The sequence below is a fragment of the Ahaetulla prasina genome, chromosome 6 (assembly GCF_028640845.1).
Source record: "Ahaetulla prasina isolate Xishuangbanna chromosome 6, ASM2864084v1, whole genome shotgun sequence".
NCBI lineage: Eukaryota > Metazoa > Chordata > Lepidosauria > Squamata > Colubridae > Ahaetulla > Ahaetulla prasina.
In genome coordinates, this window is record NC_080544.1 from 78,322,601 (window position 1) to 78,338,069 (window position 15,469).

A 15,469-nucleotide genomic window follows, 5' to 3' on the forward strand; every position below is an offset into this window, starting at 1 on the left:
TCTAAGGAAATGTCTTCCAACTCTTCAGGATTGACTTTAAGAGCTCCAAGAAGCTGATAGCAAAAGTAGCGGCAGTGGGGGCAACAGGGGTGTGCATATGTGTGTCCCTCCTTGGTCCTCCACTCCCAGGTGGCAGTCAGGGCTTCGCGCCTCCTCCTTTCCTAAGAGGGGCAGTGTCTGTCTCCAAGTCCTTGCAGAGGAACACACACACACACACACACACACACACACACACACACACGCACCTGTCACCCTCGCTGCCACTACTTTTGCTGTCAGCTTCTTAAAGTCGATCTTCAAGAGCTGGAAGACATTTCCTTAGATCACAAATGTCAGCAATCTAAGGAAATATCTTCTTACACCTTCTCCTCCCCATTCCCCCTCTCATTTTTCCATTTCTGTGCCTGGATTCTACTTTTTACACCTTCTCCTCCCCATTCTCCCCCCCCCCCCAGTTTTTCCATTTCTGTGCCTGGATTCTGCTTCTTACACCTTCTCCTTCCCATCACCACCCCCCTCGTTTTTCCATTTCTGTGCCTGGATTCTGCTTCTGCAAGTGAACACTCCGATGTTCACTTGGGTGGCGGAGGGAAACTCAAAGCGTTGGGGGCTTCAGAAGGGCAAAATGTGTTTCAAAATGTGCAGCTCCTGGCTTTAACAGTGAGTGATGTCAAGTTGGCCATGCCCACACGGTCACATGACCACCAAGCCACACCCACCAAGCCATGTCCACAGAATCAGTAGCAAACATTTTTACATTTCATCCCTGATATGTATATGTATGTATATGTATGTATATGTATATGTATATGTATATGTATATGTATATGTATATGTAAAGGTTCCCCTTGCACATATGTGCTAGTCGTTCCCAATTCTAGGGGCGGTGCTCATCTTCATTTCAAAACCGAAGAGCCAGCGCTGTTTGAAGACATCTCCATGGTCATGTGGCCGCCATGACTAAACACAAGGTGGTCCCTATTTTTTCAACTTGCATTTTTTATGTGCTTTCGAACTGTAGGTTGGCAGAAGCTGAGACAAGTAACAGGAGCTCACCCTGTTACGCAGCACTAGAAATTCAAACCGCTGAACTGCCGACCTTTCGATCAACAAGCTCAGCCTCTTAGCCACTGAGCCATCACAACCCATATATACATACATACACATACATACACACACACACACACTTAACGAAATGAATAAAAGCTTATTCAATATTTTTAAAGTGCAAAATCCAACACTCAGATCCATCTTTAAGTAAAATACAGAAAAGATAAAGAGGAGAGATAAAGTAAAAACTGGCTATGTTTCTACTAGCAAACTGAACATTAATATGAGCTAATAGGTGACAAGCCAATCTGGAGACCTTTTGAGTAGTGTTAAGTGGAAAACTGGTTCTCAGGAAGAATTAGACTACTACTGGTATTATCCACTGCTTAGACCTCTTTCTTAATCTGTTTTCTCTCTTGGCTTTGTTTGAAAAAAGGTAGATAGTGAACGTTCTATATTAAATAGAAAGCATAAAACTGAATGATGATTTCAGGGGTCCTTGATGTTCTCTGAACTTGATTGTTTTCTTGCAGATGTTTCACAACCCACACCAGTCAACATCATCAATGCTATCTTAGGGAATGCGGCTTGCTCTTATTTTATATTCTATTGGCTTGCCATATCAGTATGGGTAGAGGTGGTCTTGGTAGTTCTTTCATTTGCCTTTTTACTGTTTGGCAGTTCCTTGATTAGGGTATTGGTTACTTCTTGATTGTTGGTCTGATGTTAATCTTGGTGTTAATCTCTGCTCATCTGGGTGTTAATTGCTGGTGGTCTTTTTGTTCCTTTTCTAGCGTGTTGATTGTCTGTTTTGAATGGTATGTAGATATTGTTTTTATCTATGTGCCTATTGATGACCAATTTGACAGTGTGCCAGGCTTCCAGCATTTTTGAACTTGATTATTCCTGTGATAAGAATCCAAGACTTAGAAGAGATAATTTAGGTCATCAAACAGAAAATGCTCTGCTGGTGCAGGAATCCAATTTAAAGCATCCCCAATCCCTGCTTGAAAATATTACCTTTGGAATAGTTTTTGTAGCCAAATATACGTTATTACATTTCTTTGATTCATGACAGATTTGTATTCAATATTTTCAGAAAATATGGCTCCTGACTTGTGTCTTTGTGATTCTTCTGTTATACCAACATGTTGTGTTGTGAAAATTCAGTGACAGGATATTGTCATGAACAATAAACTCTACTATTTTGAAATGCATTTATGTATGTATGTATGAATGTATGTATGTATTTATCAGATTTAGAAACTGCTCATATCTCTCACAGAAGTACTCTGGATGGTATACAGATAAAATATTAAATCATAAAAACTGTAAATAAAATTTAAATATGAGGCAAGAAAAGTTATGATAACTTTGCATTAAAAATGAATCAAATCCATAATTATTAAACAGAATAAACAGAAAAAAGAAGTTCTAATCCTACTGTTTTTCCAGATCATTGGTCTTTTTTTTCTTTTCTTTTTTTTTTGCAGAGAATAATTTGCAGCAAGGTTCCAAGCCAATGTTGCCTGACTCTTAGTGGATTAACCTCCTCCACCTCCCTCCAAGTATCCTCAAATATGTTTCAAATATCTTAAAACATGAATATTAAAGAATATACAGTGGGGTTCTCAGTGCTCTCTGAGCTTGGTGGTTTTCTTGCAGATGTTTCATTACCAAACTACTGTAAGTAACATCATCAGTGCATTGATGATGTCATGTACATGATGATGTCATAGGGTTGAACTGAGGACCCCACAGTTCAACCCTAATCTACAAATATTCTCTTTTGAAGGATATACACTTATTGCTAACATACAATAATATGTAGAAATCTTAGGTTTGTATGGTAGGCTTGTTCCTTAAAATGATCAGAAAATAATAATAATAATGATCAGATATTGCTTGGAAATTTCCCATAATCCTACACTCTCCTTAAGTTTTCAGGTGTTAACAGTAACAAGGAGTGTGTTTCTATACATATTTTTAGTTCAACAATACATCACGCCCTTAAGATTACATTAAGATTATTGAAGCATATTCTATGTGCAACTATCATTAGATTATTTTTATTGCTAATTCCATTCACTCTGCTGAATGCTTCTTTTATAATGCACATAAATCCTTCAGTATTTCAGTTTTTTTATCTTCATCTTGCTCTCTTTAACTATATTCCTTTCTCTCTGTACTAAAAAAAAAGTTTTTTCTTTGGATTTTCTCCAAGATCCACTCTTTTGCCATGTGTACTTATGAATAAGTATAGTTGAACCACATATTTAAAATTAGCAGAACTTCTTTAAAGCAGATAATCAGCAGTCACCAATCTCATTAATTTATGGGTCTTTGAATGGCTCAGTAACTTTTTGTGTAATCTCTTATTTTGCTCCAACTAATCCATTCATGTCAGTTAACAGAATTACTGTTTCTAGATCACATTTTTTCAGAATGTTACCCTGTTTTTTTCAAAAATTCAACTCTGATTCCTTCATTGCTATTTATTTATTTATTTTTTTTATTTATTATTTTTTTATTTATTTTATTATTTATTGCAATTAGTATCAAAAAATTAATTTTTATCTTCACACACACTTGCAACAGTCTACGACATATAAACTCATACTTTATGACAATGAAATGAAACCTACATTTTCATCACCATATATGCATTTAAAAACTTCTCAGATACATCCTCTCCTTTTGCCTTAGTTTCACAAACACACTACTTACCTATTTTCCTCTCTTTCATTAGATTTTTTCATTTATGCTCTCTACCATTTAATCTCTTACATTGTAAGATACGGTCTTCTTTTCCTGTGGTTGTTACCAAATATTCCCATAAATATTGATCTTCATTGTCTATTATTACGTTGGTTAATTGAGCTTCCACATAATTTTTATTGCAAGAAAAGAAAAACTAGACTAAATTAACAGGTTTAGTCATACTCATGTAATATTCCATGTTCATGAGAAGAACACAGTGTAATCAGGTTTCAACCTACTTTTTCATTATTGTATCACACGTTTTTCCATATGCCATAAATATAACTAAGGACCAGTTTTTCCTCTAAGATGCATGCTCATTCAGTTCTGTGCATGCTACGGTCTTTAATCTAAGATCTACCTTCAAACCAAGGTATTTGTTAGGTACAGGAAGCCATAAATGACACTTGTAAAAGATCCAAGCAATTTCTTTATTGCATATTCACCCATGGACAAACTTCTTGCAGACTGAAGCATACTCTTCATTAACTATCTGATAAAATGCTGGGGAGAAATTAGGGAGGATCCCTCCTGTGCCACTCCTGTACCACTTCCTGCCCAGCACTGACTCAAGGCTAATGTTTCTCTTTATTCCTCTCTTCTGTAATTCAGAGCCTGATTCCACAGCAGTACTGTTGACCAAAACCCACCAACTAAGAGGTACAGGTTTTGACACACTGAAGGATTTTCCCTGTTTTTAGAGAGGGATCTTTACCTTACATGCAATTAATCAATGGCATTGTGAATTGATATGAAAGAGCTAAATAGCATGTGGAATTGATGTTATCTGGTAGATAAAAATTCCTCCTCTTACTACTACTACTACTTCTTCATTTTGCTATGGCATTTTTAGTACTCTGACATAGAGAAAGGAGAAAGAGTGTAACTTGCTCTCTGATGAAGTGAGCTGCAGCTCATGAAAGCTTATGCTTTTTAATGACATTTGTTGGTCAAAAAAGTGCTACCGGAATCCTGATTTCCCTCTCTCTTTTTTTTGCTACCGTAGACTAATGTGGCTGTCCCCTAGGAGCAAAGAAGGTAACTTTATATTTTGAATATATTAAATTAATATCAGCATTCTGTGAAAATATAATTTTTAAAAAATCTTCTAAAAATCTAATTTGACATTGCCACAAAGCTTAATGGTAAATAGGGTAATTATGATAACATAACCTAAGAAGCCTAAGTTTTAAATCTGAGACCATTAATTTCTTTGGGGGGGGAGAACAAATCAAGAAAATGTGAATGCAACCCAAGTCGATAAAAAAGGTAGGTCTTTGATCCTCAGAGATCATATGAATCCAATGTTGAGGGTCAACTGAAGTTCTGAATTTAAAGAAACACAATAATATCTCCTAGTCAGTTGTAATGCAGATAAATCAGCAAATTATCAGATTCTAGGAGTAGACAAATAGATCCAGTAAGAATCATTAATGAACTATGAATTTCCAGATGATCTCTTCCAGTGACTTTATATAAATTGGGCTTGAATATTGTCTTTATTCAAAATTCTATGAACATTGAAAAAAATCTATTTTACTGTAGCTGGGCTTCCATGAAAACAAGTTTGAATCTCTGTAAAGTCAAGCATCCTTCAAACTGAGCTCAGGTCCTGGTGACTCCACCTGACTAGTTATTTTTACAATGACCACACATCTCTTTCAACACTTTCTAAAGGATCAGAAGGATTGAAGCACTGGTGGCAAAACAACAACAGCTGTATGTTTAATTAACAATTCAATCAAACAATGCGTAGAGATTTTCAATTGATCCTTTTTTCCTATTTCCTATTTTTCATTTTTGTTTTTTTCACATTTGTAAATAAGCCTGGCATTAAATGTTCCTATATAATCAGGAGTTTGTGCCATTTAATTTCAGCTGAGAATCTACTAGAGCAAGACAAGAGACAAGGTAAGATCTCGACATGGATTTTGATTTTGGTTTGAATGAATGATCATGTTAGCTGGATTAAGAGTAATCAATTGGTTCAGACTAACTAGTAAGTTTCCAGGGCAAAGGCTGAACTTGAGTTTTTGCTGTTCTAGTCAACACTTTAAATTATACTATACTAGTTCTCTCAAATTGAGAAATAAATATTTCCTTTGAAGGCATTAATAAAATGGCTGCTTTCACTTCACATCATGGTCAAGCGTTGCAACTTCCTTTTTCTGCTGTACTAAAAAATGCTGAGTTTTTTTTAAAGAAAAAACTCCTAAAAATGCATGTATTTTTTCCTGACTGAACTCACTTTGCTTTCTCCAAACACATTATATTGACTATATTTCTAATAAATTCTTAAATAATGCAAGCTAATGATACTAAAGGCTGGAGATAACTATTATCAAAACTTTTCCTTTACCAGTTAGAAAGTTCATGAGTTTTTATTTTATCTGCCTGTTCACCGCCCTGAGTCCTTCGGGAGAAGGGCGGTATACAAATTAAATTATTATTATTATTATTATTAGTAGTAGTAGTAGTAGTATTGCATGACATCAAAATAGTTAAACCATTTAGTATTGACAGAAATAGTAAAAAAATAAACAATCCTCATTTCTGTATGAAATGTAGATATAATTTATGTAATTTTCCAGTTAGAAAATAGAAGTTTGGTGTATTTCCCTTGGGTTTTCAAAATTTCCCTAGTAGCATAGCAAATCCAAAAGTTATAGACCAATAGCAGTTTCTTTATTTGGAAAAAAAGTCATTTCTTGTCTGAGGATGGCTAGTAAATGGTAGCTTGGAGCATTTTTAGCTTTCCGTGTGTGATACAGAATTTGTCAGGTCCAAAGCCAAAGATAACACTATGAAATCGATCAGTTCTTATACCTAATGTACAGGATTTTGCCAAACTGAAGTTGTAACTCACTAGTCTAATTGATATATCCTGAGAGATTCTAGGGTATGGCTACTCTGAACCTCTTCCCTACTCCCTCATCCACTCTGGACTGTGCAGTTTCTTAATATGGGTCTCTTTCTGATGAGATCTGCTGCCTCTTTCCTGACTAAGCTTTGTGTTGCCGAAACTCCCCTCTCCTGATTCTCCAGGTACATATTCCATCACAATTTGATTACCAACTAGAGACAACGCATGACCCTGGGGGTTGTTCCAAAGATATTCCTAAACTGATAATGTAAATACTATGGGTTGGCAAAAAATAACAACCCAGTGAGAGTGGAGTGACTTCTGACTTCCTGATGGCTTCCTTACTGACTTTGCTTGTGGGAAGTTGGCACTGGCAGGGAACATCAGAAATCACAGCACCACATGGTACTGCTTCAATGGCCACAATTTTGCCAACACAATCTTTCTGAAGATCCTTAGAATTTCTATCCCACAGGAGTAATGGGTCCTGGATTTTGGATGCATTAAGTTGGCCCATTTGAGATACCAAAAGTTTTTGCCCTATGATGCACTGTTTCACCCCATTGAAGGTTAAAAACCACAAACAGGAAAGTCAACCACGGAACCTATTCAGTGACTGTAGCTTAGTCACTTTTTTCAGACCAACCGACTTCTTGCACTTTTGTGGAGATAAAAAGATTGGAGATTGTCATGTAATCACTTTAATTTCCTGAGGAAATGGTGGCATATATTTCTAACAAACAAATAAAAGGAGCAGCAATGGATATAATCCTATTATTTTATCTCACTTTTGCTATGAGGCTACCTATAAATAGCTGATTTCGATACTATTAATAATCTAATACTTGTGTACTTTCAGGGAAGAAAATACCATTAATTATGAATTCATCCAACTATTCTTCACGGAACAAATCTGATTTAATACAAACACTAATAGCAGTAAAAACAGGCCTTTATTTCATTAATTTCACCTTCACTACCACTATGAGTATATTGATAATTAACATTATAAGACAGAATTACAAAATGAGGAAAGAAGTCAGATACTTCTTTCTTTGCCACCATCTCATCGGCTGTACTTTATTCTGTGCTTTTGGCGTTATAAGCAATGCAATTCAAACATCCCAAGTACAAACTCTCTGGGTCTGGATCATCTTCAGGGTACAAGCAGCAACTGCAGAATCAGTCCTCATCACTTTAGCTTTGATGGCCCTCAATACCTGCCTTGCAGTTTGCTGGCCTTTGAGATACTTGGCCTTTGTGCACTCAGTGAAAAACAAAGTGACAGCATCTATTTGGATTGGGACTATATTCAAATCTACATTATTGATCATTATTGAAGGTATAGACCAGAATCCAGAGGAAATTTTTGAAGAGGAACCCTCTTGTCCTACTATGCTTGGTGGCAATTTTGCAAAAATATCTGGTCTTCTTCTCGTATCACTTCTTGCAGCTGCCATAATGACAGGTTACATCTTATTGTGCAGAGAAGGAAAACTTTCTGGTCATTTTAATTCTTCAAATAAGAAAGCCAGAAAAACAATTATTATTCATGGCTTGCAGATGAGTTTTCATATTCTTCCACCTTTGATTATTGGAGCCATTGGAAAAGGAACAGAACACACAGAAATAAAATTTGGAGCTTTTGTGGTTTTTTCCTTTGCACAAAGCTTTAGTCCCGTGGTTTATGGACTTCGTAATAAGGAAATGCTGGAGAAACTATGCATCAAAAAAGAAGGAACTCAAGACAATAACTTCTTGGTAAATAATAATAGCAACCCACTGCAGCTTCAAATGACTGAAAATCCAGTAAATGGAAGAACAACTTTTCTATGTAATGTATAAATGTCTTAAAGGCAAGTAATATTATATCTAATAAATTGGGTGTTTTATGTTTCTGAATATATTTCTGGATTATAACTCTTGGATACTTCAGAATTATATAAAACACATGCAATGATTCAACTCAACTGAATATTCAAAGTTAAAAAGTTATATTGGGCATTTCAAGGCCAGTGAAATAGCCTATGCACAGCTCAATGAAGATTCATGACCGACTTGGGAAAACAACCACCATCTGCAGATTCCTCACTTATCTGAGAAGAGGGCAGCCAATTTGTTGGTTCACAGAAATACTGTTACTAAGAAACTAAAAAAGTCTCTGTCTTAATCAAATTGGTTTCTAAAGTGAAAGTAATTCTGTTAATGAATATTCTCTATTCTTATCTCATTTAGTTTCAGTGGATTATACTTTTAATCAAGGGCTTGGCTGAAATACCCAGTTGGGATCTTGGAGTGCTGCATTTTTACTTTAAAAAAGGGTTGAGCACAAATCTGGGTCCATATGGAGTCCCAAGTCTTATTTTCTTCAGCCTCAAAATACTTCCAGATCACTCTGCTCAAATGTGATGGTATTTGGTGAACAATATTTTTCATACTGCAGCTGGAGCCATATATTCTTTCTTTGGACAGTTTATACATCTAGCCTTCTAATCTGATACTTGTAAATGTCAATGCATTTACAGAGGTACCTACAATTAGTTGGTATCTACTTCTTTACTGCATTATGAGTTGCTTTAGGGCTGCTAACTCCCTCTCATGCTTTTTCTTCTATTTTCTCTGGTCTTTTACATCACCTCCAAAGTATTAGCATTACAGTACTTAGAAATTCAAACTAGAATTGTACAAATCTACCATCACTGGTAAATTTAGGGAGTCATAACTCTGAGGACCTCAATCTTGTTCTATTTGTATTTCAACATATTGGCTAATTAAAAATAACCGGGTAATTGCCATGCTGCAAAATAAATGCATCTAATACTTCTTTATTTTCAAGGTTGCTTCTGAATCCTATAAGATCCAGAAAGTAAAAATGGCAATGGGGTGTACCCTGATACTTGGTTTTGAAGAACATCAAATATCTGGGCTTTAGAGTGGGAGAAAAGAGAGAGAGATAAAATAAAAACTATGCTGGAAACATCCTGAGGAACCTGAGTAGTAGAAAACAAACTTGAGGGCACAAGATATCTTGTCTGTGTTGTCATGCTTTTGATTTATATTTCTACTTGTTTTGCTTAATAAAATATTTGCTTAAAATAAAAATGTTTCCTTTGGTTGCTCTGATGTATGTTTCTCTCTCTCTCTCTCTCTCTCTCTCTCTCTCTCTCTCTCTCTCTCTGTGTGTGTGTGTGTGTGTGGGTGTGTGTGTGGGTGTGGGTGTATGTGTGTGGGTATCACCTGATCTGGTTTTGTGAAGTGTTTTTGCAGAGCAGATATGTGTTTGCTTGAAGAATGGATGTTCTAATTATCTTCAGTCACTTATTTCTCAACTATTGTTTTCTTCATTGAAACAGAAAATGTTTTATTTCATTTTATTAAGATCCTAATTCTTAGATAAGCTACTTTTTTGCTACCTCATCAGTTTGCTTTTCTTTTTAAATCTGCTTTTTATTGATAGGCCATGTGTCTCATGGAGGGTATTTTGTGAAAGCACTTATATCCATTATTCCAGATGTGTTTGTAGGCCCCAAAGGTTTGGGAACTAGGCATCCAAAATAATAATCGAAATATATATTCCTGTGTAGGTCTGCATTGGAAAGGTCTTTCAACATGTTCTTCAGAAACATCTTCAAGTAATCTTGCATCATTATTACTTGCATTGGGAGGGAAGGCAGAGAGAGGTCATAGAGATAATATAGTCTTTTTTCTCCTCTGCCCTCAATAACCTTCCTGGGCAAGATATATGTGAGGAAATGAATCATTTGCAGCAAGTCATGCACATTTGGAAAGCATTAGGAATTAACATAACATAACATAACAGAGTTGGAAGGGACCTTGGAGGCCTTCTAGTCCAACCCCCTGCCCAGGCAGGAAACCCTACACCATCTCAGTCAGATGGTTATCCAATTGATATTTATACAATTAATTGTAACACTAAGGTAAAATTGAAATACTTGGTATTATTATGGATGAGAGACTGGTTAGAATGCAATATGGTTAGTGGTTAGAATGCGGTATTGCAGGCTGACTCTGCTCACTGTCAGGAGTTCGATCGCAAGTTGACTCAGCCTTCCATCCCTTCGAGGTCAATAAAATTAGGACACAGATTGTTGGGGGCAATATGCTGCCTCTGTGTTCTGATCCAGCCTTCGCAACTAGTGATAAAACATTTACTCACGAGTACAACAAACCACTTTTAATAACAGGGCAGTCACAGTCTTTCATTCACAGCGATAAACAAAAGTAGCGAAACGTAATTAGTCCCAAAAAACCGGGGTTTATCCAACAAATCCAAATTGCTTGTATACTAGAAACTAACAGTTGTCTGCAACAACCAGCCACTCCCAAACCCCTCCTATATATTTCTCAGCCAGGGAGGAACTGGCTATCGTCTATGTCTGCCTCTCCCTGAGAGCTGGCTTACTGCTTTCCTTTGCTCAATTCTTTTCCTCTCTGCACATCTGCACATCTGAGATGGGCCCCATCTATTCCTCCCCCTCACTCAACTCAGGCTGCCTCTCCACCTGGGAGAGGACAAAAGGCCCTGCCTCTGCCTCTGATGCTCTTTCCTTATCAGAGCCTTCCAAAGGCTCCAAAGCTGGCCCATGTTCTCCCTCCACCTCCTCCTCATCTGACTCTGCAGCTATCTCTGCTGGCAGCCAATGGGCCACAACACTCTGTAAGCCACCTAGAGAGTGCTGTAAAGCATTATGAAATTTAAGTGCTATTGCTATTTATTGACAAATCAGTTTTGTACCTCCCTCATAAAATGTATGTCCAATATTTGTAACCACAGGGCTCACCACTCAGAAGGAAACTAAGAAAGATAATAACAGTTTTTGCATCACATGCAGCCTTGACTAAAAGAAGTTGCATATGGTTAGTTTGCCTGCTGCTCATCTTTTTTTATTTATTTATTTATTTTTGTCACAACAGAATACACAAACATTGTCATAAAAAAAACAACACATCATGAAAGAAAAAAATATGTATATATAAGTAAAGTATGCATCAGCTTCTTGCGGAGCGGGTATTATCTGAAATTCACTTGGGAGTGTATTGCTGAAATGTAATGGAACACAAGCTTTTTGCATAGTATAAGTATAATTAGGAGAAAGGATATAGATCATCCCATTCAGATCAAGTTTACCTAAGCCTTGCAGATCCTGAGAGTTCAGGTTTTCTTCTCTTGTTTTTAAGTAGATGCTTTAAACAGTTCTTTGGTGTGTGTATCCCATAAGCACAATTTTTAGAATATATTTATTCTGATCTCTTCCAGTCAGGGCTCAGATCAAGTATAGGCCCAAAACTGCACTATTCCTTCTGGTGAATGGCTTACATCCTGCCCAGAACCAAGTGCACTCCTGTTGGTCTTGCTAGATCATCTGGGGATATTCAGAACATATGGATATACACACACATAAATATATTTGAGCAACCATAAAGAGTTGGGCCACAAAATTATGTAACAATAGTAGACCAGAATAAAATGTAATAAAATTAAAATAGTATAACAGAATAAAATTGTTAAACATATGTAAATTCTACTGACACCAAATGTGACATAACTTATCCTGAGCATAATATTTAGTCTTCATTATTGCAAATCATATTCTGTTGTAATTTCTGTGCATTAATAGCTCTGACACAACATTTTGCTACATTATAGGAAATGTTAGTCTTATTGTCTTATAAGCAAAAAGCAAGATAAAAATTATCTCAACATCCTGGCATATGTTCCAAACAGGATGAGATACAGCTACCTTGATAATATGAACAGAACAACAAAACATATTGATGGTTTCTGTGGAAATAGAATTGCTGAGACAAGTTCTTCTGGAAAAAGGAATTTTGGCAAATTACCATTGAGAATGGCTGAAAGAAAACACCATGTCTGGTTTTGTAAAAGGTTCACTGCTGAGCAGGGAATGTATGTGGTTAATCATCTACTTGGTTCCCATCCAAATGCTACCTGATATGATGTGAAATTAAACTAATTTCATTGTGTTTGCCTCAAGAAACCCAATCTTAATAATTTGAAACAGGACAATATCTGGTCAAGAGCAGAAGTGGTATTCAGTTGGTCCACATCGGTTCGTGCGAACCGTTGGTGGAAATTTGGCCAAGGTTGCCGAACCAGTAGTGATGGCTGGCTGACCACGCCCGCGAACCAGTTCCCTGGTCGCTGCTTGCTTGCCCTGCCCACCATGTTTGTTGCTACCATGTTCTTTGTGCACGTGCATCCTATTGCCTTGCAAGTCCAAGGGGATGCGCATGCACGAAGAACATGGCAGCAATGGCAGCAGCTTTTTCCATGACCTCTGGTGCTTTTCGGCAACCTGCAGCCAGCCGCCACCTCTAGCCGCTTTGCTCTCAAAATCAACAAAATCTTAGTCAGTCTTTTCACCATAAATTAATAGAACATGTAAAAACAAAGTATAAAACTTTCTTGATAACCAAGGAATGGGTGGTCCAGTCACTTTATGTTAAGAATTCTGTTCTTTTTTTGCAATTTCCAAACGTAAGAATTGGAGCCAAACTCCTTAAGATAACCATATTCCTATTGAGCAATGTATTTTCAGGCCCTTTATAATGCATATAAGAAGCAACAGAGCCTATTATGCTCTAGAACAGTGGTAGTCAACCTGGTCACTACTGCCCACTAGTGGGCATTCCAGCTTTCATGGTGGGCGGTAGATTTTTTTTTTAAATTTCATTTATATCCCACCCTTCTCCGAAGACTCAGAGTGGCTTACACTATGTTTTGTCCGATAGTGAAGCACTTTCCTTTTTTTTAATTTAATTGACTTTTTTAAAACTTTTCATAGCATTATTTAAAAACATTTTCATTAGGTTTTCATAAAATTCCCCATGACAATTTAAATTTCTGAAAATATACTATTTGTATTACCTACGGATAAGTTTAGTTCACGTTATGTAGGTGAAACTAAATGGCGCTATAGTGCGACCGCAAACAAAAGAGCCTCTTCCCAGAATAGCTTGCGCATCTCCCCGCAAATCACCCAGCTTTAACAGACAAGCAGAGCTGGTAGCTGACGCCCCGCCCCCCCAAACCCAATCCATGATGCGCAAGAGGCATGTGCAGACGATGATACATGGTGCATTACTGTGGAACCAGTGGGCGGTTAGAAAATTTTACTACTAACAGAGATACAAAAGTGGGCAGTAGTTATAAAAAGGTTGACTACCCCTGCTCTAGAAGAACCCATGATACTCTTTCTGATTGGCTCATTGTGACAGCATCAGAAATTCAAAAATGTTCATTGAAATTTATTAAAGCCCCCAGAGGAAACTTTATTTGCTCCGAAGCTCTTAAATAGAATATAGACTGGTAGAGTCTTATTTTGACTTCAATCTTTGCAAACATAGTTCATACAGGATGTATCCTCCAAGACTGGGGTTAGGTCCATAATTTTAAAAAGTAAAAAAAAGATCTGGCTAATTATAAATGTATCAGACTTTTAAACATAACTTTGTTGGAAAATGCAGGACTGGATAAAGGAAGAATCTATATTAAATAGCAAACACACATTTCAATACCATTAATTATGATATTTTCCTGGACTGTTTTCAGGAGTCATGAATAATGCTTTATTGTCCACTCCAATGTGGACAGTTCCAAACTATAGTTATAGAGGAAGGTTGGCCAAGTCTATCCTAACGGGACTACTATACAACTCACCACTATAATATTTAACTATATAGAACTATTAGACTAGATTTTCTGTCAATTTGGAGTGAGGTATCATCAAAAGAGAAGATTCAATTATACAACATCACCCTGGCCAGGCTGGAGATGCTGTGGAAAAGTTGACCCAGTGCCTGGAAGTTATGAGATTCTGAATGACATTTTTAAAAACCTACAAAGAATGCTAGCAAAATATAATTTTTGATTAATCAGAAACACTCTGATCACATCTCCCTCTAGTAATTGTTTGATGGGAGCATGCCTCTTATAAGCAAGTAGGTCCATGACATAAGTGGTCGTCCTGGGCTTACGATATCTGCTAAGGCTATGGCCAGGTAAAATGTTGCCCAGTTATATTTATGCACCAGTTGCAGTTCTTCATGGATTATGAGTTCCTATCAGCTATGAGTCATACCTTAACCCTAACCCTAACCCTTTATTACCAAATTAATATAATTTCACACAGAAGTCTTAGGCTGCTTGTTTCCCATGCTGATACTGGGTCTAAATGAAATTGACAATAAGGCTGGCCAGATGTTTTATCTGAATGGCAGTTGTCACAACTTGTGATTGGCAGCTTCCCCTGCTTCTTTATTCCCCTTTGGGCTGAGAAAGCAAATGAAATTCCATGCACCGTAAAGGAGCTTCTTCCTCCCAGTGATTATTTTTACCACTGGACCAGCCGGGCAAGAGGTACATCACATTTTCATTACCCTGACTCTCAGTTGACTTAAAACTGATAAACTTGTTGATTTCATTTTAGCCTTTGTTCTCATTCCAAAGAGATGCCTTCTCCCAGCACCTGGTTTTTTAGGATAACTTCAACAGGCAGAAAATATTACTAGATCTGATCTAGGACAATTGAGAAAGAAGGATGGCCCTGGTTTATCACTTGTGAGGAAGAGGTGTGAGGGTTGCTTGCAAGTGCATAGACAAGACACAATCTTTCTGTCTTCCAATCTTCCAGCAGGGGTGGAGACATTGCCTACGATGAAATGAAGCACAGCAGACAGCCTGCACAGCACTGTTGGTTCCAGATGAGACTGAAAAACATTACTTTTGACACAGAACAAGGAAGAAGAAGGAGG

At 37.0% G+C, this 15,469-nt stretch overlaps 1 protein-coding gene across 2 annotated transcripts in view; it reads left to right on the top strand.

Annotated features, from left to right (window-relative positions):
- Positions 1-9,653, top strand: part of LOC131201188 (uncharacterized) — a 49,973-nt gene extending 40,320 nt beyond the window's left edge. The window contains exons 4-7 of one of the 2 annotated variants that reach the window (XM_058188888.1): positions 2,544-2,736; positions 4,817-4,848; positions 5,689-5,721; positions 7,533-9,653. In XM_058188888.1, the coding sequence (XP_058044871.1) occupies positions 4,821-4,848; positions 5,689-5,721; positions 7,533-8,518 (1,047 nt within the window). In that variant the 5' untranslated portion in view covers positions 2,544-2,736; positions 4,817-4,820 and the 3' untranslated portion in view covers positions 8,519-9,653. Of the gene's footprint in view, positions 1-2,543; positions 2,737-4,338; positions 4,471-4,816; positions 4,849-5,688; positions 5,722-7,532 lie in introns of those variants that run through there. The other variant, XM_058188889.1, reaches the window with a different exon arrangement.
- Positions 9,654-15,469: the final 5,816 nt, after the last annotated feature.